Below are 24,750 nucleotides of genomic sequence, written 5' to 3' on the forward strand. Positions count from 1 at the left end.
TCTTCTCTCTTTTTATTATTACTGTATCCAGCCCTGCAGTGAGTCACTACTCCCTGCTGTCCTCTTCTCTCTTTTTATTATTAGTGTATCCAGCCCTGCAGTGAGTCACTACTCCCTGCTGTCCTCTTCTCTCTTTTTATTATTAGTGTATCCAGCCCTGCAGTGAGTCACTACTCCCTGCTGTCCTCTTCTCTCTTTTTATTATTACTGTATCCAGCCCTGCAGTGAGTCACTACTCCCTGCTGTCCTCTTCTCTCTTTTTATTATTAGTGTATCCAGCCCTGCAGTGAGTCACTACTCCCTGCTGTCCTCTACTCTCTTTTTATTATTAGTGTATCCAGCCCTGCAGTGAGTCACTACTCCCTGCTGTCCTCTTCTCTCTTTTTATTATTAGTGTATCCAGCCCTGCAGTGAGTCACTACTCCCCACTGTCCTCTTCTCTCTTTTTATTATTAGTGTATCCAGCCCTGCAGTGAGTCACTACTCCCTGCTGTCCTCTTCTCTCTTTTTATTATTACTGTATCCAGCCCTGCAGTGAGTCACTACTCCCTGCTGTCCTCTTCTCTCTTTTTATTATTAGTGTATCCAGCCCTGCAGTGAGTCACTACTCCTTGCTGTCCTCTTCTCTCTTTTTATTATTACTGTATCCAGCCCTGCAGTGAGTCACTACTCCCTGCTGTCCTTTTCTCTCTTTTTATTATTAGTGTATCCAGCCCTGCAGTGAGTCACTACTCCTTGCTGTCCTCTTCTCTCTTTTTATTATTAGTGTATCCAGCCCTGCAGTGATTCACTACTCCCTGCTGTCCTCTTCTCTCTTTTTATTATTAGTGTATCCAGCCCTGCAGTGAGTCACTACTCCCTGCTGTCCTCTTCTCTCTTTTTATTATTACTGTATCCAGCCCTGCAGTGAGTCACTACTCCCTGCTGTCCTCTTCTCTCTTTTTATTATTACTGTATCCAGCCCTGCAGTGAGTCACTACTCCCTGCTGTCCTTTTCTCTCTTTTTATTATTAGTGTATCCAGCCCTGCAGTGAGTCACTACTCCTTGCTGTCCTCTTCTCTCTTTTTATTATTAGTGTATCCAGCCCTGCAGTGAGTCACTACTCCCTGCTGTCCTCTTCTCTCTTTTTATTATTAGTGTATCCAGCCCTGCAGTGAGTCACTACTCCTTGCTGTCCTCTTCTCTCTTTTTATTATTAGTGTATCCAGCCCTGCAGTGAGTCACTACTCCCTGCTGTCCTCTTCTCTCTTTTTATTATTAGTGTATCCAGCCCTGCAGTGAGTCACTACTCCCTGCTGTCCTCTTCTCTCTTTTTATTATTAGTGTATCCAGCCCTGCAGTGAGTCACTACTCCCTGCTGTCCTCTTCTCTCTTTTTATTATTAGTGTATCCAGCCCTGCAGTGAGTCACTACTCCCTGCTGTCCTCTTCTCTCTTTTTATTATTAGTGTATCCAGCCCTGCAGTGAGTCACTACTCCCTGCTGTCCTCTTCTCTCTTCTCTTTTATTATTAGTGTATCCAGCCCTGCAGTGAGTCACTACTCCCTGCTGTCCTCTTCTCTCTTTTTATTATTAGTGTATCCAGCCCTGCAGTGAGTCACTACTCCCTGCTGTCCTCTTCTCTCTTCTTTTTATTATTAGTGTATCCAGCCCTGCAGTGAGTCACTGCTCCCTGCTGTCCTCTTCTCTCTTTTTATTATTAGTGTATCCAGCCCTGCAGTGAGTCACTACTCCCTGCTGTCCTCTTCTCTCTTTTTATTATTAGTGTATCCAGCCCTGCAGTGAGTCACTACTCCCTGCTGTCCTCTTCTCTCTTTTTATTATTAGTGTATCCAGCCCTGCAGTGAGTCACTACTCCCTGCTGTCCTCTTCTCTCTTTTTATTATTAGTGTATCCAGCCCTGCAGTGAGTCACTACTCCCTGCTGTCCTCTTCTCTCTTTTTATTATTAGTGTATCCAGCCCTGCAGTGAGTCACTACTCCCTGCTGTCCTCTTCTCTCTTTTTATTATTAGTGTATCCAGCCCTGCAGTGAGTCACTACTCCCTGCTGTCCTCTTCTCTCTTTTTATTATTAGTGTATCCAGCCCTGCAGTGAGTCACTACTCCCTGCTGTCCTCTTCTCTCTTTTTATTATTAGTGTATCCAGCCCTGCAGTGAGTCACTACTCCCTGCTGTCCTCTTCTCTCTTTTTATTATTAGTGTATCCAGCCCTGCAGTGAGTCACTACTCCCTGCTGTCCTCTTCTCTCTTTTTATTATTAGTGTATCCAGCCCTGCAGTGAGTCACTACTCCCTGCTGTCCTCTTCTCTCTTTTTATTATTAGTGTATCCAGCCCTGCAGTGAGTCACTACTCCCTGCTGTCCTCTTCTCTCTTTTTATTATTAGTGTATCCAGCCCTGCAGTGAGTCACTACTCCCTGCTGTCCTCTTCTCTCTTTTATTATTAGTGTATCCAGCCCTTCAGTGAGTCACTACTCCCTGCTGTCCTCTTCTCTCTTTTATTATTAGTGTATCCAGCCCTGCAGTGAGTCACTACTCCCTGCTGTCCTCTTCTCTCTTTTTATTATTAGTGTATCCAGCCCTGCAGTGAGTCACTACTCCCTGCTGTCCTCTTCTCTCTTTTTATTATTAGTGTATCCAGCCCTGCAGTGAGTCACTACTCCCTGCTGTCCTCTTCTCTCTCTCTTTTTATTATTAGTGTATCCAGCCCTGCAGTGAGTCACTACTCCTTGCTGTCCTCTTCTCTCTTTTTATTATTAGTGTATCCAGCCCTGCAGTGAGTCACTACTCCCTGCTGTCCTCTTCTCTCTTTTTATTATTAGTGTATCCAGCCCTGCAGTGAGTCACTACTCCCTTGCTGTCCTCTTCTCTCTTTTTATTATTAGTGTATCCAGCCCTGCAGTGAGTCACTACTCCCTGCTGTCCTCTTCTCTCTTTTTATTATTAGTGTATCCAGCCCTGCAGTGAGTCACTACTCCCTGCTGTCCTCTTCTCTCTTTTTATTATTAGTGTATCCAGCCCTGCAGTGAGTCACTACTCCCTGCTGTCCTCTTCTCTCTTTTTATTATTAGTGTATCCAGCCCTGCAGTGAGTCACTACTCCCTGCTGTCCTCTTCTCTCTTTTTATTATTAGTGTATCCAGCCCTGCAGTGAGTCACTACTCCCTGCTGTCCTCTTCTCTCTTTTATTATTAGTGTATCCAGCCCTGCAGTGAGTCACTACTCCCTGCTGTCCTCTTCTCTCTTTTTATTATTAGTGTATCCAGCCCTGCAGTGAGTCACTACTCCCTGCTGTCCTCTTCTCTCTTTTTATTATTAGTGTATCCAGCCCTGCAGTGAGTCACTACTCCCTGCTGTCCTCTTCTCTCTTTTTATTATTAGTGTATCCAGCCCTGCAGTGAGTCACTACTCCCTGCTGTCCTCTTCTCTCTTTTTATTATTAGTGTATCCAGCCCTGCAGTGAGTCACTACTCCCTGCTGTCCTCTTCTCTCTTTTATTATTAGTGTATCCAGCCCTGCAGTGAGTCACTACTCCCTGCTGTCCTCTTCTCTCTTTTTATTATTAGTGTATCCAGCCCTGCAGTGAGTCACTACTCCCTGCTGTCCTCTTCTCTCTTTTTATTATTAGTGTATCCAGCCCTGCAGTGAGTCACTACTCCCTGCTGTCCTCTTCTCTCTTTTTATTATTAGTGTATCCAGCCCTGCAGTGAGTCACTACTCCCTGCTGTCCTCTTCTCTCTTTTTATTATTAGTGTATCCAGCCCTGCAGTGAGTCACTACTCCCTGCTGTCCTCTTCTCTCTTTTTATTATTAGTGTATCCAGCCCTGCAGTGAGTCACTACTCCCTGCTGTCCTCTTCTCTCTTTTTATTATTAGTGTATCCAGCCCTGCAGTGAGTCACTACTCCCTGCTGTCCTCTTCTCTCTTTTATTATTAGTGTATCCAGCCCTGCAGTGAGTCACTACTCCCTGCTGTCCTCTTCTCTCTTTTTATTATTAGTGTATCCAGCCCTGCAGTGAGTCACTACTCCCTGCTGTCCTCTTCTCTCTTTTTATTATTAGTGTATCCAGCCCTGCAGTGAGTCACTACTCCCTGCTGTCCTCTTCTCTCTTTTTATTATTAGTGTATCCAGCCCTGCAGTGAGTCACTACTCCCTGCTGTCCTCTTCTCTCTTTTTATTATTAGTGTATCCAGCCCTGCAGTGAGTCACTACTCCCTGCTGTCCTCTTCTCTCTTTTTATTATTAGTGTATCCAGCCCTGCAGTGAGTCACTACTCCCTGCTGTCCTCTTCTCTCTTTTTATTATTAGTGTATCCAGCCCTGCAGTGAGTCACTACTCCCTGCTGTCCTCTTCTCTCTTTTTATTATTAGTGTATCCAGCCCTGCAGTGAGTCACTACTCCCTGCTGTCCTCTTCTCTCTTTTTATTATTAGTGTATCCAGCCCTGCAGTGAGTCACTACTCCCTGCTGTCCTCTTCTCTCTTTTTATTATTAGTGTATCCAGCCCTGCAGTGAGTCACTACTCCCTGCTGTCCTCTTCTCTCTTTTTATTATTAGTGTATCCAGCCCTGCAGTGAGTCACTACTCCCTGCTGTCCTCTTCTCTCTTTTTATTATTAGTGTATCCAGCCCTGCAGTGAGTCACTACTCCCTGCTGTCCTCTTCTCTCTTTTTATTATTAGTGTATCCAGCCCTGCAGTGAGTCACTACTCCCTGCTGTCCTCTTCTCTCTTTTTATTATTAGTGTATCCAGCCCTGCAGTGAGTCACTACTCCTTGCTGTCCTCTTCTCTCTTTTTATTATTAGTGTATCCAGCCCTGCAGTGAGTCACTACTCCCTGCTGTCCTCTTCTCTCTTTTATTATTAGTGTATCCAGCCCTGCAGTGAGTCACTACTCCCTGCTGTCCTCTTCTCTCTTTTTATTATTAGTGTATCCAGCCCTGCAGTGAGTCACTACTCCCTGCTGTCCTCTTCTCTCTTTTTATTATTAGTGTATCCAGCCCTGCAGTGAGTCACTACTCCCTGCTGTCCTCTTCTCTCTTTTTATTATTAGTGTATCCAGCCCTGCAGTGAGTCACTACTCCCTGCTGTCCTCTTCTCTCTTTTTATTATTAGTGTATCCAGCCCTGCAGTGAGTCACTACTCCCTGCTGTCCTCTTCTCTCTTTTTATTATTAGTGTATCCAGCCCTGCAGTGAGTCACTACTCCTTGCTGTCCTCTTCTCTCTTTTTATTATTAGTGTATCCAGCCCTGCAGTGAGTCACTACTCCCTGCTGTCCTCTTCTCTCTTTTTATTATTAGTGTATCCAGCCCTGCAGTGAGTCACTACTCCCTGCTGTCCTCTTCTCTCTTTTTATTATTAGTGTATCCAGCCCTGCAGTGAGTCACTACTCCCTGCTGTCCTCTTCTCTCTTTTTATTATTAGTGTATCCAGCCCTGCAGTGAGTCACTACTCCCTGCTGTCCTCTTCTCTCTTTTTATTATTAGTGTATCCAGCCCTGCAGTGAGTCACTACTCCCTGCTGTCCTCTTCTCTCTTTTTATTATTAGTGTATCCAGCCCTGCAGTGAGTCACTACTCCCTGCTGTCCTCTTCTCTCTTTTTATTATTAGTGTATCCAGCCCTGCAGTGAGTCACTACTCCTGCTGTCCTCTTCTCTCTTTTTATTATTAGTGTATCCAGCCCTGCAGTGAGTCACTACTCCCTGCTGTCCTCTTCTCTCTTTTTATTATTAGTGTATCCAGCCCTGCAGTGAGTCACTACTCCCTGCTGTCCTCTTCTCTCTTTTTATTATTAGTGTATCCAGCCCTGCAGTGAGTCACTACTCCCTGCTGTCCTCTTCTCTCTTTTTATTATTAGTGTATCCAGCCCTGCAGTGAGTCACTACTCCCTGCTGTCCTCTTCTCTCTTTTTATTATTAGTGTATCCAGCCCTGCAGTGAGTCACTACTCCCTGCTGTCCTCTTCTCTCTTTTTATTATTAGTGTATCCAGCCCTGCAGTGAGTCACTACTCCCTGCTGTCCTCTTCTCTCTTTTTATTATTAGTGTATCCAGCCCTGCAGTGAGTCACTACTCCCTGCTGTCCTCTTCTCTCTTTTTATTATTAGTGTATCCAGCCCTGCAGTGAGTCACTACTCCCTGCTGTCCTCTTCTCTCTTTTTATTATTAGTGTATCCAGCCCTGCAGTGAGTCACTACTCCCTGCTGTCCTCTTCTCTCTTTTTATTATTAGTGTATCCAGCCCTGCAGTGAGTCACTACTCCCTGCTGTCCTCTTCTCTCTTTTTATTATTAGTGTATCCAGCCCTGCAGTGAGTCACTACTCCCTGCTGTCCTCTTCTCTCTTTTTATTATTAGTGTATCCAGCCCTGCAGTGAGTCACTACTCCCTGCTGTCCTCTTCTCTCTTTTTATTATTAGTGTATCCAGCCCTGCAGTGAGTCACTACTCCCTGCTGTCCTCTTCTCTCTTTTTATTATTAGTGTATCCAGCCCTGCAGTGAGTCACTACTCCCTGCTGTCCTCTTCTCTCTTTTTATTATTAGTGTATCCAGCCCTGCAGTGAGTCACTACTCCTGCTGTCCTCTTCTCTCTTTTATTATTAGTGTATCCAGCCCTGCAGTGAGTCACTACTCCTGCTGTCCTCTTCTCTCTTTTTATTATTAGTGTATCCAGCCCTGCAGTGAGTCACTACTCCTGCTGTCCTCTTCTCTCTTTTTATTATTAGTGTATCCAGCCCTGCAGTGAGTCACTACTCCCTGCTGTCCTCTTCTCTCTTTTTATTATTAGTGTATCCAGCCCTGCAGTGAGTCACTACTCCCTGCTGTCCTCTTCTCTCTTTTTATTATTAGTGTATCCAGCCCTGCAGTGAGTCACTACTCCCTGCTGTCCTCTTCTCTCTTTTTATTATTAGTGTATCCAGCCCTGCAGTGAGTCACTACTCCCTGCTGTCCTCTTCTCTCTTTTTATTATTAGTGTATCCAGCCCTGCAGTGAGTCACTACTCCCTGCTGTCCTCTTCTCTCTTTTTATTATTAGTGTATCCAGCCCTGCAGTGAGTCACTACTCCCTGCTGTCCTCTTCTCTCTTTTATTATTAGTGTATCCAGCCCTGCAGTGAGTCACTACTCCCTGCTGTCCTCTTCTCTCTTTTTATTATTAGTGTATCCAGCCCTGCAGTGAGTCACTACTCCCTGCTGTCCTCTTCTCTCTTTTTATTATTAGTGTATCCAGCCCTGCAGTGAGTCACTACTCCCTGCTGTCCTCTTCTCTCTTTTTATTATTAGTGTATCCAGCCCTGCAGTGAGTCACTACTCCTTGCTGTCCTCTTCTCTCTTTTTATTATTAGTGTATCCAGCCCTGCAGTGAGTCACTACTCCCTGCTGTCCTCTTCTCTCTCTCTTTTTATTATTAGTGTATCCAGCCCTGCAGTGAGTCACTTCTCCCTGCTGTCCTTTCTCTCTTTTTATTATTTGTGTATCCAGCCCTGCAGTGAGTCACTACTCCCTTCTGTCCTCTTCTCTCTTTTTATTATTAGTGTATCCAGCCCTGCAGTGAGTCACTACTCCTTGCTGTCCTCTTCTCTCTTTTTATTATTAGTGTATCCAGCCCTGCAGTGAGTCACTTCTCCCTGCTGTCCCTTTCTCTCTTTTTATTATTTGTGTATCCAGCCCTGCAGTGAGTCACTACTCCCTTCTGTCCTCTTCTCTCTTTTTATTATTAGTGTATCCAGCCCTGCAGTGAGTCACTACTCCTGCTGTCCTCTTCTCTCTTTTTATTATTAGTGTATCCAGCCCTGCAGTGAGTCACTACTCCCTGCTGTCCTTTTCTCTCTTTTTATTATTAGTGTATCCAGCCCTGCAGTGAGTCACTACTCCTTGCTGTCCTCTTCTCTCTTTTTATTATTAGTGTATCCAGCCCTGCAGTGAGTCACTACTCCCTGCTGTCCTCTTCTCTCTTCTCTCTTTTTATTATTAGTGTATCCAGCCCTGCAGTGATTCACTACTCCTTGCTGTCCTCTTCTCTCTTTTTATTATTAGTGTATCCAGCCCTGCAGTGAGTCACTACTCCTTGCTGTCCTCTTCTCTCTTTTTATTATTAGTGTATCCAGCCCTGCAGTGAGTCACTACTCCCTGCTGTCCTCTTCTCTCATTTTATTATTACTGTATCCAGCCCTGCAGTGAGTCACTACTCCCTGCTGTCCTCTTCTCTCTTTTTATTATTAGTGTATCCAGCCCTGCAGTGAGTCACTACTCCCTGCTGTCCTCTTCTCTCTTTTTTATTATTACTGTATCCAGCCCTGCAGTGATTCACTACTCCCTGCTGTCCTCTTCTCTCTTTTTACTATTAGTGTATCCAGCCCTGCAGTGAGTCACTACTCCCTGCTGTCCTCTTCTCTCTTCTCTCTTTTTATTATTAATGTATCCAGCCCTGCAGTGAGTCACTACTCCCTGCTGTCCTCTTCTCTCTTTTTACTATTAGTGTATCCAGCCCTGCAGTGAGTCACTACTCCCCACTGTCCTCTTCTCTCTTTTTATTATTAGTGTATCCAGCCCTGCAGTGAGTCACTACTCCCTGCTGTCCTTTTCTCTCTTTTTATTATTAGTGTATCCAGCCCTGCAGTGAGTCACTACTCCTTGCTGTCCTCTTCTCTCTTTTTATTATTAGTGTATCCAGCCCTGTAGTGAGTCACTACTCCCTGTTGTCCTCTTCTCTCTTTTTATTATTAGTGTATCCAGCCCTGCAGTGAGTCACTACTCCTTGCTGTCCTCTTCTCTCTTTTTATTATTAGTGTATCCAGCCCTGCAGTGAGTCACTGCTCCTTGCTGTCCTCTTCTCTCTTTTTATTATTAGTGTATCCAGCCCTGCAGTGAGTCACTACTCCTTGCTGTCCTCTTCTCTCTTTTTATTATTAGTGTATCCAGCCCTGCAGTGAGTCACTACTCCCTGCTGTCCTCTTCTCTCTTCTCTCTTTTTATTATTAGTGTATCCAGCCCTGCAGTGAGTCACTTCTCCCTGCTGTCCTTTTCTCTCTTTTTATTATTTGTGTATCCAGCCCTGCAGTGAGTCACTACTCCCTTCTGTCCTCTTCTCTCTTTTATTATTAGTGTATCCAGCCCTGCAGTGAGTCACTACTCCTTGCTGTCCTCTTCTCTCTTTTTATTATTAGTGTATCCAGCCCTGCAGTGAGTCACTACTCCCTGCTGTCCTTTTCTCTCTTTTTATTATTAGTGTATCCAGCCCTGCAGTGAGTCACTACTCCTTGCTGTCCTCTTCTCTCTTTTTATTATTAGTGTATCCAGCCCTGCAGTGAGTCACTACTCCCTGCTGTCCTTTTCTCTCTTTTTATTATTAGTGTATCCAGCCCTGCAGTGAGTCACTACTCCTTGCTGTCCTCTTCTCTCTTTTTATTATTAGTGTATCCAGCCCTGCAGTGAGTCACTACTCCTTGCTGTCCTCTTCTCTCTTCTCTCTTTTTATTATTAGTGTATCCAGCCCTGCAGTGAGTCACTACTCCTTGCTGTCCTCTTCTCTCTTTTTATTATTAGTGTATCCAGCCCTGCAGTGAGTCACTGCTCCTTGCTGTCCTCTTCTCTCTTTTTATTATTAGTGTATCCAGCCCTGCAGTGAGTCACTACTCTCTGCTGTCCTCTTCTCTCTTTTTTATTATTAGTGTATCCAGCCCTGCAGTGAGTCACTACTCCTTGCTGTCCTCTTCTCTCTTTTTATTATTAGTGTATCCAGCCCTGCAGTGAGTCACTGCTCCTTGCTGTCCTCTTCTCTCTTTTTATTATTAGTGTATCCAGCCCTGCAGTGAGTCACTACTCCTTGCTGTCCTCTTCTCTCTTTTTATTATTAGTGTATCCAGCCCTGCAGTGAGTCACTACTCCCTGCTGTCCTCTTCTCTCTTCTCTCTTTTTATTATTAGTGTATCCAGCCCTGCAGTGAGTCACTACTCCCTGCTGTCCTTTTCTCTCTTTTTATTATTAGTGTATCCAGCCCTGCAGTGAGTCACTACTCCCTGCTGTCCTTTTCTCTCTTTTTATTATTAGTGTATCCAGCCCTGCAGTGAGTCACTACTCCCCACTGTCCTCTTCTCTCTTTTTATTATTAGTGTATCCAGCCCTGCAGTGAGTCACTACTCCTTGCTGTCCTCTTCTCTCTTTTTATTATTAGTGTATCCTGCCCTGCAGTGAGTCACTGCTCCTTGCTGTCCTCTTCTCTCTTTTTATTATTAGTGTATCCAGCCCTGCAGTGAGTCACTACTCCTTGCTGTCCTCTTCTCTCTTTTTATTATTAGTGTATCCAGCCCTGCAGTGAGTCACTACTCCTTGCTGTCCTCTTCTCTCTTTTTATTATTAGTGTATCCAGCCCTGCAGTGAGTCACTGCTCCTTGCTGTCCTCTTCTCTCTTTTTATTATTAGTGTATCCAGCCCTGCAGTGAGTAACTACTCCTTGCTGTCCTCTTCTCTCTTTTTATTATTAGTGTATCCAGCCCTGCAGTGAGTCACTACTCCCTGCTGTCCTCTTCTCTCTTTTTATTATTAGTGTATCCAGCCCTGCAGTGAGTCACTACTCCCCACTGTCCTCTTCTCTCTTTTTATTATTAGTGTATCCAGCCCTGCAGTGAGTCACTACTCCCTGCTGTCCTCTTCTCTCTTTTTATTATTACTGTATCCAGCCCTGCAGTGAGTCACTACTCCTTGCTGTCCTCTTCTCTCTTTTTATTATTAGTGTATCCTGCCCTGCAGTGAGTCACTGCTCCTTGCTGTCCTCTTCTCTCTTTTTATTATTAGTGTATCCAGCCCTGCAGTGAGTCACTACTCCTTGCTGTCCTCTTCTCTCTTTTTATTATTAGTGTATCCAGCCCTGCAGTGAGTCACTACTCCTTGCTGTCCTCTTCTCTCTTTTTATTATTAGTGTATCCAGCCCTGCAGTGAGTCACTACTCCCTGCTGTCCTCTTCTCTCTTTTATTATTAGTGTATCCAGCCCTGCAGTGAGTCACTACTCCCTGCTGTCCTCTTCTCTCTTTTTATTATTAGTGTATCCAGCCCTGCAGTGAGTCACTACTCCCTGCTGTCCTCTTCTCTCATTTTATTATTAGTGTATCCAGCCCTGCAGTGAGTCACTACTCCCTGCTGTCCTCTTCTCTCTTTTTATTATTAGTGTATCCAGCCCTGCAGTGAGTCACTACTTCCTGCTGTCCTCTTCTCTCTTTTTATTATTAGTGTATCCAGCCCTGCAGTGAGTCACTACTCCCTGCTGTCCTCTTCTCTCTTTTTATTATTAGTGTATCCAGCCCTGCAGTGAGTCACTACTCCCTGCTGTCCTCTACTCTCTTTTTATTATTAGTGTATCCAGCCCTGCAGTGAGTCACTACTCCCTGCTGTCCTGTCCTCTCTTCTCTCTTTTCCTTTTCATTTCACAGAATTCACAACCCATGACCCGTTTCCACTATCGATTTTACTACTAGTCACCTCCTCTCTCCTTATCTTTCTTTCACTCCTTTTCCTCATCCTCTTCCCTCCATCCTCCTCGTCCTCCTGTGTCAGTGTGATGTCACTCTTGAGGTCTTATTTACAGGAATAAACCTGTATTAAACTACATCCGCCCCTAATTAACTCCCACTGGCTGTCACTTCACTAATCTCCCCATCAACTGTGGCTCGTTTCCACCAATCACCACGCTTTACCCGGGAACCATAACCAATCACGGTGTCCGTAAGTGAACCATGGAACAGTGAAGTAGTCTGAGAACAAAAATTATCCTGTGAGGTGAGGGGGATGATGGTGAGGAGCAGAAGGTGTCTGTTAGAAATGGGTTTGAGCAGAGCACAGTGAAAGACTTCGATTCTCTTTCCTGAGCACAATTACCAGGGCCTGGTGGGGAGCGCTTTATCAGAGAGGCATAGAACATTGAGCCTGTGTCCCCATCCCCAGAGACTGCTGAGGTGAGAGCGGCTCATAATAATGGCCGGAACGAAGCAAATGGAATGGCATCAAACACCTGAAACCCATGTGTTTGATGTATTTGATACCATTCCACTAATTCCGCTCCAGTCATTACCACGAGCCTGTTCTCCCCAATTAAGGTGCCACCAACCTTCTTTGTTCCCCATGCTGTTTCACCACATCACAACATAATGGCCAGAGCCAGGAGAATAGAGACCAGGGGAGATCACATGTTCTGTTCCTTCCTGTCTTTAAGAGGGCTTGATTTTCCTGTTTCAAGTGATGTGTAATTATTGTTGCGTTGGCATCCTGTCCTTGTATAATTTGGAGCTATTATTTCCACTCTGTGTCCCTCTCGCCTGGTCCAGTGAATATGATGAATGATTTCTGTTGCCAGTTTCACTATACATGGTGAGAGGAAAGCTGATAATGACTACTTTACCATTGCCACCACACCTCCCCCCATTCACTCAAGCACTTCTACAGCTGTGTCTGTGTGTGTGTGTGTGTGTGTGTGTGTGTGTGTGTGTGTGTGTATCACTGCTCTTGTGTAACATAGCTTTTCTGAGATGTACGATTGCCTTCAAGTAGTATATCAACATACAGACTACTGTTCAAGTTTTGTATGTTAATGACAGAGAGAGATTTTCTCATCTGTAGAATGGATCTATTTTGGGGTGTCATTAGTAATAGGATTTTTTTGTGGGCTGTTTTTTTTATTCTGGTGCCCAGTGTCCCAGACGGTTGATTCATAGTCATGGCACATAAGCTGATATGTAATGTTGATTCACTGGCACATGTCCACTTCAGTAGGCAGGCCCATGCCTTGGCCCAGAGTCTTGTGGGCATAAGCATGCTGAGTTTCATGTTTCACTGCCTTAGAAGATGAATTGTACGTTATATACATGGTTTGTTCTTTCTCTATTACAATACAACGAATAGTTATTTATTATTCATAGCCTGTATCTTTTTGCTGACATAGTGCCCAGCCAACCCCATAGGACACCACACCCACACACAGAAGGGACAGAAGTTTTTCCTGACCAACATGATGAGGAAACTGTTAAAGGAATTTAATTCCTATATGTGTATTAACCAATTCAATTAAAACACTCCGTCCATTTCTAAGAATTTGTAATATACTTATTTGTATAAAATGGACAGAGACCAGTCTCAAAATCAATTTGTAGCGTTTATTCTCGAGAGTACTGATCATAATCACAAAGTACCTCAGTTTATATATCCCACATTGCGTCATGTCTTACGGAAATGTCTCTCCTCCTCCTGGACCATGACAAAGCTGTTTTTCAATTCCATTCCAACACATACATTGCTTATCGCCTGCTACCATATGTTACACAATCTACTCCACACCCAACGGTTTCTCCCCACCCTGGTTGGGGACCAGACATCTTTCCTGTTGTTAGTTTCACTGTGGTCACAAGTTGTCTGTTGACCCTTCCTCTTTGCCTATGTACCAACACATTCCTTAACAGACAACTTATAACTCTGTGAGTTATAACTCTATGGCTAATGTATACATTATTTAGTCAACATTGACAAAATTCCTTCAACAGAGACATGACCAGCAAAAACCATGGGTTTTTGTGGTCAGGAAAAATGATAGGATTGGGATAGGACAAGCTGTTCCTAAATCAGTTGTTAAGCAAAGACAGCTGCTAGAGTGCATGAGGAAGGTGGTCATTGCATGGACCATATGATCAAAGAGCAGGTGAAGGACCCGAGAGAGTAGTTTTCTCTCAAGGGCCACTACAGTCCCCTGAAGGACCACTAAGGGCCCCAGCTGATGCTCTTGGATGTTGTACTGCCCCCCCATTGTCCTCATGTTTGAAGTAGAACATAAACACGATTTTTGCTTTCGCCTAATCTTTAAAGTGATGGCTAACATCATATTCTCCGATAAATCATCCTTTGTATCGATTGGATTGAACCTTTTTCCTGTGTTTTGTTGAGAGGGATAACGTCCTTATCTAAAGAACATAAACAGGACAGCACTCTGTTGAATAAACGTACATTTACATATTTTTATTGCCGCTCGAACGCTTTGCGTATGAGCCCATCTTCGGCATGCAAAGGCAATGGCAATCAATATCACGACAACAATACCACACAGGTTAAAAGGCATAATTATGACTTCTCAGTCAGTATTGGCCCAATCAAGAGATCCCAGCAGAGAGACAAAACAGAGATGCTTGTTCTAGGTCCCAAGAAACAAAGGGATCTTCTGTTGAATCTGACAATTAATCTTAATGGTTGTACAGTCGTCTCAAATAAACCTGTGAAGGACCTCTGCGTTACTCTGGACCCTGATCTCTCTTTTGATGAACATATCAAGACTGTTTCAAGGACAGCTTTTTTCCATCTACGTAACATTGCAAGAATCAGAAACTTTCTGTCCAAAAATGATGCAGAAAAATGAATCCATGCTTTTGTTACTTCTAGGTTAGACTACTGCAATGCTCTACTTTCCGGCTACCCAGATAAAGCACTAAATAAACTTCAGTTAGTGCTAAATACGGCTGCTAGAATCCTGACTAGAACCAAAACATTTTATCATATTACTCCAGTGCTAGCCTCCCTACACTGGCTTCCTGTCAAGGCAAGGGCTGATTTCAAGATTTTACTGCTAACCTACAAAGCATTACATGGGCTTGCTCCTACCTATCTCTCTGATTTGGTCCTGCCGTACATACCTACACGTACGCTACGGTCACAAGACGCAGGCCTCCTAATTGTCCCTAGAATTTCTATGCAAACAGCTGGAGGCAGGGCTTTCTCCTACAGAGCTCCATTTTTATGGAATGGTCTGCCTACCCATGTCAGAGAGGCAAACTCGGTCTCAAACTTTAAGTCTTTACTGATGACTCATCTCTTCAGTGGGTCATATGTTTGAGTGTAGTCTGGCCTAGGAGTGTGAAGGTGAACGGAAAGGCTCTGGAACAACGAACCGCCCTTGCTGTCTCTGCCTGACCGGTTCCCCTCTTTCCACTGGGATTATCTGCCTCTAACCCTATTACAGGGACTGAGTCACTGGCTTACTGGGGCTCTTTCATACCGTCCCTAGGAGGGGTGTGTCACTTGAGTGGGTTGAGTCACTGATGTGATCTTCCTGTCTGGGTTAGCGCCCCCCCCCCTTGGGTTGTGCCGTGGCGGAGATCTTTGTGGGCTATACTCGGCCTTGTCTCAGGATGGTGGTTGGTGGTTGAAGATATCCCTCTAGTGGTGTGGGGGCTGTGCTTTGGCACAGTGGGTGGGGTTATATCCTTCCTGTTTGGCTCTGTCCGGGGGTATCATCGGATGGGGCCACAGGGTCTCCTGACCCCTCCTGTCTCAGCCTCCAGTATTTATGCTGCAGTAGTTTATATGTCGGGGGCTAGGGTCAGTTTGTTATATCTGGAGTACTTCTCCTGTTTTATCCGGTGTCCTGTGTGAATTTAAGTATGCTCTCTCTAATTCTCTCTCTCTCTAATTCTCTCTCTCTCTCTCTCTAATTCTCTAATTCTCTCTCTCTCTCTTTCTCTCTCTCGGAGGACCTGAGCCCTAGGACCATGCCTCAGGACTACCTGGCATGATGACTCCTTGCTGTCCCCAGTCCACCTGGCCGTGCTGCTGCTCCAGTTTCAACTGTTCTGCCTGCGGCTATGGAATCCTGACCTGTTCACCGGACGTGCTTACCTGTCCCAAACCTATTATTTGACCATGCTGATCATTTATGAACATTTGAACATCTTGGCCATGTTCTGTTATAATCTCCACCCGGCACAGCCAGAAGCGGACTGGCCACCCCTCATAGCCTGGTTCCTCTCTAGGTTTCTTCCTAGGTTTTGGACTTTCTAGGGAGTTTTTCCTAGCCAATGTGCTTCAACACCTGCATTGCTTGCTGTTTGGGGTTTTAGGCTGGGTTTCTGTACAGCACTTTGAGATATCAGCTGATGTGCGAAGGGCTATATAAATACATTTGATTTGATTTGATTTGCGGGAGCTGTGGGGGAAACTAACAATATATATAAAATAACAATATACTGTAGCTATAAACACACAATACAGACACATTATGATGTCATTGCCTAAATGTTTGGCCTACATATTTATAACCTACCACAAAAAAAAAGAAGAGCATTCCTCATTGAGGCCTGCTGTGGTAAGAGTGCTCAAGCAGTCTATCCAATATGCTTCTCTTTGGATAAGTCATTTATTTCTATCTCTCCCGTACATGGTGCCTTCCCCAATTCAATGCTCATATAATGCAAGGCACTTAGTTTATGATTATGGCTATTGCAATGCCTGGCAACAGGGGATTTTTCATCATGGTTGCAAATGGAGCACTTACAGTTGAAGTGGGAAGTTTACATACACTTAGGTTGGAGTCATTAAAACTTGTTGTTCAACCACTCCACAAATTTCTTGTTAACAAACTATAGATTTGGCAAGTCAGTTAGGACATCTACTTTGTGCATGACACAATTAATTTTACCCAACACTTTTTTACAGACAGATGATTTAACTTATAATTCACTGCATCACAATTCCAGTGGGTTAGAAGTTTACATACACTAAGTTGACTGTGCCTTTAAACAGCTTGGAAAATTTTAGAAGCTTCTGATGGGCTAATTGATATAATTTGAGTCAATTTGAGGTGTACCTGTGGATGTATTTCAAGGCCTACCTTCAAACTCAGTGCCTCTTTGCTTGACATCATGGGAAAATCCAAAGAAATCAGCCAAGACCCCAGAAAGAAAATTGTAGACCAATTTCCAAATGCCTGAAGGTACCACGTTAATCTGTACAATCAATAGTATGCAAGTATAAACACCATGGGACCACGCAGCCATCATACCGCTCAGGAAGGAGATGCGTTCTGTCTCCTAGAGATGAACGTACTTTGGTGCGAAAAGTGCAAATCAATCCCAGAACAACAGCAAAGAACCTTTTGTGAAGATGCTGGAGGAAACAGGTAAAAAAGTATCAACATCCACAGTGAAACGAGTCCTATATCGACATAACCTGAAAGGTCGCTCAGCATGGAAGAAGCCATTGCTCCAAAACCTCCATAAAAAAGCCAAACTATGGTTTGCAACTGCAAATGGGGACAAAGATTTTACTTTTTGGAGAAATGTCCTCTGGTCTGATGAAACAAAAATAGAACTGTTTGGCCATAATGCCCAGGGACTGGTGCACTTCACAAAATAGATGGCATCATGAGGTAGGAAAATGATGTGAATATATTGAAGCAACATCTCAAGACATCATCAGTAAGGAAGTTAAAGCTTGGTCGCAAATGGGTCTTCCAAATGGACAATGACCCCAAGCATACTTCCAAAGTTGTGGCAAAATGGCTTAAGGACAACAAAGTCAAGGTATTGGAGTGGCCATCACAAAGACCTGACCTCAATCCTATAGAAAATGTGTGGGCAGAACTGCAAAAGAGTGTGCGAGCAAGGATGCCTACAAACCTGACTCAGTTACACCAGCTCTGTCAGGAGGAATGGGCCAAAATTCACCCACCTTATTGTGGGAAGCTTGTGGAAGGCTACACGAAATGTTTGACCAAAGTTCAACTATTTAAAGGCAATGCTATCAAATACTAATTGAGTGTATGTAAACTTCTGACCCATTGGGAATGTGATGAAAGAAATAAAAGCTGAAATAAATAATTCTCTCTACTATTATTCTGACATTTCACATTCTTAAAATAAATTGGTGATCCTAACTGACCTAAACAGGGAATACAGGGAATTTTTATTAGAATTAAATGTCAGGAATTGTGAAAAACTGAGTTGAAATGTATTTGGCTAAGGTGTATGTAAACTTCCGACTTCAACTGTATGCTCATATGTCCTTGTCTTAAGTCCACGTTTGGTCTTACCCACATAAAGTCGAGCACATTGTTTATCTTTTCATAACGTCCTTATCTACCATTTGTCTTATTCTGATGTGGGTGGATAAATCCTTTATCTTACTCCTTGTGTGTTTGACGTAGTCGTGATGTTGTCTGGCTGAAGTGCTGGCTATCATTTTTACTTTACAAAGCGCCGCTTACAATGTTATTCTGTCTGAGCCCCGGAGTTTATCTGATTTTTCCACCAATAACTAGTTGTACTGTACATAGCTGCTCTGCTGAATGGGCACGTACATTTTGTGCATGTAAGGCAAAAAATATATATCTTTCTTTCTTTCTCCCCACCTCCCTCGAACATTTCACTTGAGTCAATGGTCCGTATGCAGTAAACGACTGAAGTGAAGTTTAAGGAATGGACTGTGTGTGAGCAATGCCGAGTTGTTACTGAGTTAGCTCCTGTACTGCTCTTTTCCAGACAGAGAGTGAGTCATGGGATCTGTGTATTTCACAGTAATATAAACTGTAGCTCCAACAAAGGGTATTTAATGTGGTGATTTAATGTGAAGAGCACTAAAAGGTAAATGCCCCTGCATGTTTAAACATGACTGAGTGGAGAGGAACCACAGGCTTATTATCTGTCCTTGATGAATAGTCAAGCTTGTTAGCGGAGAAGAAATAACAGCAGGAGACAGACACAGTCATTGACATTTGATGAGTCCTCTCTATCTCGCCTCACCAAACACAAACAACATAAACAAGATAAATAAGTGCTGTGTAACCTTCAGCGCCTGTGATGTCGCTGTCTCCTACCACGCCCTCATTTCACTCTCTATCACCCTTTTTCTCCCTCAGCCCCTCCTCCCTGTTGTACAGTACATCAAATCCCTTGTCTAAATCTCTCTTTTTTTCCTTCCTTCCTTCCTTCCTTCCTTCCTTCCTTCCTTCCTTCCTTCCTTCCTTCCTTCCTTCCTTCCTTCCTTCCTTCCTTCCTTCCTTCCTTCCTTCCTTCCTTCCTTCCTTCCTTCCTTCCTTCCTTCCTTCCTTCCTTCCTTCCTTCTGTCCTTCCTTCCTTCCTTCCTGCCTCCTCCCTCTCTCCAGGTATGTGGTCCTTCTCTGTGTCAGAGCTGGCTGTTCTGGGGGCGGAGGTGGGCCGTATCTCAGCAACAGACGCTGACCTAGGCGACAATGCCAAGCTGGAATATACCGTCCTGGAAGGAGAGACGGGAGACACCTTCAACATCAGTGGAACGAACCAAGAGGCCGTGATCACCCTGAACAAGGTGAGAGGGAAGAGGTATGTAGGAGTGAGCAATGGAGCATGTTGGGTGTCAGCCGACAGAGAGGGATGGAGGGAATGAGGGAGGGCAGAACAGGATGGAATAATGGAACAGATTATGAGAAGGAGGAGAGGAGGACACAGGTGAGCCTGTTGATTTGGCCTGTTCTCCCTCAAAACGCTCCAGAGAAGCTGTGCAGTCACTGCTATTCTGGATAGATATATATCTAGTGTTTTCTCTGTGAGTCAGATGGCCATATCTGTGTGTGTGCTTATTGAATCAGCTCATTTCCGTTGATGCTGTCTGATTCTAGATGATTCCCACTAGAACTGACTGTCACTCTGGGTTATCACACAAGCTACTCTAATAATGAAGTGTGGTTGGTGATGAGAGATGACACTCGGTGTGTATGTTGCATGTTACATGTGTACGTTGCGTGTTACGTGTGTGTGTTACGTGTTTGTGCGTGTCTCACACCTGTGAGTAGGCCTCTCATGTGTGATGTTGACTGACATCAATAGCAGCAAACCAAAGACCTCTAGTCTGTCTCAGACATGAAATATGCTATTTGAAGCTGAATTAGCCTTTCAAAAGGCACAGACAGTGTGTGAGTGTTAAAAAATATACACTGCTCTTTAATATAACCTGCCACTTAGATCTGAGATAAGAGAGAATCTGACGCACCTCTGGTGGTCATCCAGTGTGAATGCTGAGTGAGTGTGTGGATTTGTGTTTTTGTGTCTTTGAGTAGTTTAACCTGTCTGTGTGTGTAGTGTGTGTGTGTGTGTGTGTGTGTGTGTGTGTGTGTGTGTGTGTCACTGTGACAGCCCCCCCCCCCCCCAGGGTTTGTGAGGTGAGTTGGAAGGGATTTCCAGGCCCTGGGATGAGTTACTGTGATAAGAGAAAGAGAAAAGGGAGGGGGAAGAGAGAGAGAGTGAGAGTTGGGAGAGGGAAGGGGAAACAGAGAGAGGTGAGGGACTGGGTGTGGATAGGAGGGGGGTAAGGGAGAGTGAAATTAGCGAGGCAGCCAGAACAAAAACACCAGGAAGAGAGAGAGTGAGTGAAAGAGAGAGACAATGAGGCAGAACAAGACATCCAAAGGAAGACAGGCAGGCTGAAAAAGAGGTTTGTTTGAGCTGCAGAGAGTTGGAGAGGGAGAGAGAAAACAACATAGAGAGAACGTCTAAGCAGCATCCTGCAGAGAGTTGGAGAGGGAGAGAGAAAACAACATAGAGAGAACGTCTAAGCAGCATCCTGCAGAGAGTTGGAGAGGGAGAGAGAAAACAACATAGAGAGAACGTCTAAGCAGCATCCTGCAGAGAGTTGGAGAGGGAGAGAGAAAACAACATAGAGAGAACGTCTAAGCAGCATCCTGCAGAGAGAGATAGAAGTGATCAATTCACCGTGTGCTCAGTGACTGGAGAAATGACATGAAAACAAATAAACACCTCCTCTCACCTCCTTCACCTATCTCCCCCCGGATTCAGACGCCAAACAAAACCTACAATTACTCTTCCAACATGGAGCTTTTATCTCACTTCTCCCCCCAAAATATTATTATAGCATGAAATAGAAGAGATTGAACAAAAATTATTTTAGGGCTGTCGTCTCTTGGGAACTTCAATATTGGCTCAGGGAATATAAGGTTTTCAATGTGAAAGGGGGAGAATAAGGTGGGCAGGCGGAGGCTAGGTAGGTAGGTAGGTAAATAGGTAGGTAGGTAGGTAGGTATGTAGGTAAGTAGGTAGGTAGGTAGGTAGGTAGGTAGGTAGGTAGGTAGGTAGGTAGGTAGGTAGTTAGTTAGTTAGGTAGGTAGGTGGGTCTACAGTAGGTAGGTGGGTAGGTAGGTATACAGTAGGTAGGTATACAGATGGTGGGTATACAGTAGGTATGTGGGTATACAGTATGTAGGTGGGTATACAGTAGGTAGATGGGTAGATAGGTATACAGTAGGTAGGTGGGTAGGTATACAGTAGGTAGGTGGGTAGGTAGGTATACAGTAGGTAGGTATACAGATGGTAGATAGGTAGGTGGGTATACAGTAGGTATGTGGGTATACAGTATGTAGGTGGGTATACAGTAGATATGTGGCTATACAGTAGGTAGGTATACAGTAGGTAGGTAGGTAGGTAGGTAGGTGGGTCTACAGTAGGTAGGTGGGTAGGTAGGTATACAGTAGGTAGATGGGTAGGTATACAGTAGGTAGGTGGGTAGGTAGGTATAGAGTAGGTAGGTGGGTAGGTGGGTAAACAGTTGGTAGGTGGGTAGGTGGGTATACAGTAGGTAGGTGGGTAGGTATACAGTAGGTAGGTGGGTAAGTAGGTATACAGTAGGTAGGTGGGTAGGTAGGTATACAGTAGGTAGATGGGTAGGTATACAGTAGGTAGGTGGGTAGGTGGGTATACAGTAGGTAGGTGGGTAGGTAGGTATACAGTAGGTAGGTGGGTAGGAAGGTATACAGTAGGTAGGTGGGTAGGTGGGTATTCAGTTGGGAGGTAGGTAGGTGGGTATACAGTAGGTAGGTGGGTACACAGTAGGTAGGTGGGTACACAGTAGGTAGGTGGGTAGGTGGGTATACAGTAGGTAGGTGGGTAAGTAGGTAAACAGTTGGTAGGTGGGTATACAGTAGGTAGGTGGGTAGGTGGGTATACAGTTGGTAGGTGGGTACACAGTAGGTAGGTGGGTAGGTAGGAATACAGTAGGTAGGTGGGTAAGTAGGTAAACAGTTGGTAGGTGGGTAGGTGGGTATACAGTAGGTAGGTGGGTTGGTGGGTATACAGTAGGTAGGTGGGTAAGTAGGTAAACAGTTGATAGGTAGGTAGGTAGGTAGGTTCAGTAGGGTCAGTAGGTAGGTGGTAGGGGGGTATACAGTAGGTAGGTGGGTAGGTGGGTATACAGTAGGTAGCTGGCTATACAGTAGGTAGGTGGGTATACAGTAGGTAGGTGGGTAGGTGGGTATACAGTTGATAGGTGGGTATACAGTAGGTAGGTGGGTTGGTGGGTATACAGTTGATAGGTAGGTAGGTAGGTAGGTAGGTAGGTAGGTAGGTAGGTAGGTAGGTAGGTTCAGTAGGTTCAGTAGGTAGGTGGTAGGTGGGTATACAGTGGGTAGGTGGGTATACAGTAGGTAGGCGGGTATACAGTAGGTAGGTGGGTAAGTAGGTATTCAGTTGATAGGTTGGTAGGTAGGTAGGTAGGTTCAGTAGGTTCAGTAGGTAGGTGGTAGGTGGCTATACAGTAGGTAGCTGGCTATACAGTAGGTAGGTGGGTATACAGTAGGTCGGTGGGTAGGTGGGTATACAGTTGATAGGTGGGTAGGTGGGTATACAGTAGGTAGGTGGGTAAGTATGTATACAGTTGATAGGTTGGTAGGTAGGTAGGTAGGTAGGTAGGTAGGTAGGTTCAGTAGGTTCCGTAGGTAGGTGGTAGGTGGCTATACAGTAGGTAGGTGGCTATACAGTAGGCAGGTGGGTATACAGTAGGTAGGTGGCTATACAGTACGCAGGTGGCTATACAGTAGGTAGGTGGCTATACAGTAGGTAGGTGGCTATACAGTAGGTAGGTGGGTATACAGTAGGCAGGTGGGTATACAGTAGGTAGGTGGCTATACAGTACGCAGGTGGCTATACACTAGGTAGGTTGCTATACAGTAGGTAGGTGGCTATACAGTAGGTAGGTAGGTAGGTAGGTATACAGTAGGTAGGTGGCTATACAGTAGGTAGGTGGCTATACAGTATGTAGGTAGGTATACAGTAGGTAGGTGGCTATACAGTAGGTAGGTGGCTATACAGTATGTAGGTAGGTATACAGTAGGTAAGTGGCTATACAGTAGGTAGATAGGTATACAGTAGGTAGGTGGCTATACAGTAGGTAGGTAGGTAGGTAGGTAGGTAGGTTCAGTAGGTTCAGTAGGTTCAGTAGGTAGGTGGTAGGTGGGTATACAGTGGGTAGGTGGGTATACAGTAGGTAGGCGGGTATACAGTAGGTAGGTGGGTAGGTAGGTATACAGTAGGTAGATGGGTAGGTATACAGTAGGTAGGTGGGTAGGTGGGTATACAGTAGGTAGGTGGGTAGGTAGGTATACAGTAGGTAGGTGGGTAGGAAGGTATACAGTAGGTAGGTGGGTAGGTGGGTAAACAGTTGGTAGGTGGGTAGGTGGGTATTCAGTTGGGAGGTAGGTAGGTGGGTATACAGTAGGTAGGTGGGTACACAGTAGGTAGGTGGGTACACAGTAGGTAGGTGGGTAGGTGGGTATACAGTAGGTAGGTGGGTAAGTAGGTAAACAGTTGGTAGGTGGGTATACAGTAGGTAGGTGGGTAGGTGGGTATACAGTTGGTAGGTGGGTACACAGTAGGTAGGTGGGTAGGTAGGAATACAGTAGGTAGGTGGGTAAGTAGGTAAACAGTTGGTAGGTGGGTAGGTGGGTATACAGTAGGTAGGTGGGTTGGTGGGTATACAGTAGGTAGGTGGGTAAGTAGGTAAACAGTTGATAGGTAGGTAGGTAGGTAGGTTCAGTAGGGTCAGTAGGTAGGTGGTAGGGGGGTATACAGTAGGTAGGTGGGTAGGTGGGTATACAGTAGGTAGCTGGCTATACAGTAGGTAGGTGGGTATACAGTAGGTAGGTGGGTAAGTAGGTAAACAGTTGGTAGGTGGGTAGGTGGGTATACAGTAGGTAGGTGGGTTGGTGGGTATACAGTAGGTAGGTGGGTAAGTAGGTAAACAGTTGATAGGTAGGTAGGTAGGTAGGTTCAGTAGGGTCAGTAGGTAGGTGGTAGGGGGGTATACAGTAGGTAGGTGGGTAGGTGGGTATACAGTAGGTAGCTGGCTATACAGTAGGTAGGTGGGTATACAGTAGGTAGGTGGGTAGGTGGGTATACAGTTGATAGGTGGGTATACAGTAGGTAGGTGGGTTGGTGGGTATACAGTTGATAGGTAGGTAGGTAGGTAGGTAGGTAGGTAGGTAGGTTCAGTAGGTTCAGTAGGTAGGTGGTAGGTGGGTATACAGTGGGTAGGCGGGTATACAGTAGGTAGGCGGGTATACAGTAGGTAGGTGGGTAAGTAGGTATTCAGTTGATAGGTTGGTAGGTAGGTAGGTTCAGTAGGTTCAGTAGGTAGGTGGTAGGTGGCTATACAGTAGGTAGCTGGCTATACAGTAGGTAGGTGGGTATACAGTAGGTCGGTGGGTAGGTGGGTATACAGTTGATAGGTGGGTAGGTGGGTATACAGTAGGTAGGTGGGTAAGTATGTATACAGTTGATAGGTAGGTAGGTAGGTAGGTAGGTAGGTAGGTAGGTAGGTTCAGTAGGTTCAGTAGGTAGGTGGTAGGTGGGTATACAGTAGGTAGGTGGGTAGGTGGGTATACAGTAGGTAGGTGGGTAAGTAGGTATACAGTTGATAGGTTGATAGGTAGGTAGGTAGGTAGGTAGGTAGGTTCAGTAGGTTCCGTAGGTAGGTGGTAGGTGGCTATACAGTAGGTAGGTGGCTATACAGTAGGCAGGTGGGTATACAGTAGGTAGGTGGCTATACAGTACGCAGGTGGCTATACAGTAGGTAGGTGGCTATACAGTAGGTAGGTGGCTATACAGTAGGTAGGTGGGTATACAGTAGGCAGGTGGGTATACAGTAGGTAGGTGGCTATACAGTACGCAGGTGGCTATACACTAGGTAGGTT

General features: G+C 44.9%; 1 protein-coding gene across 3 annotated transcripts in view; it reads left to right on the forward strand.

The window, feature by feature from the left end:
• LOC109879993 (uncharacterized) overlaps window positions 1-24,750 on the forward strand; it is a 240,621-nt gene that overhangs the window by 181,310 nt on the left and 34,561 nt on the right. For all 3 annotated transcript variants that reach the window (XM_031810565.1, XM_031810567.1, XM_031810566.1), the window contains exon 6: window positions 18,901-19,082. In XM_031810565.1, the coding sequence (XP_031666425.1) occupies window positions 18,901-19,082 (182 nt within the window). The remainder of the gene's footprint in view (window positions 1-18,900; window positions 19,083-24,750) is intronic.

Source organism: Oncorhynchus kisutch, linkage group LG30, assembly GCF_002021735.2.
Source record: "Oncorhynchus kisutch isolate 150728-3 linkage group LG30, Okis_V2, whole genome shotgun sequence".
Taxonomy (NCBI): Eukaryota; Metazoa; Chordata; class Actinopteri; order Salmoniformes; family Salmonidae; genus Oncorhynchus; species Oncorhynchus kisutch.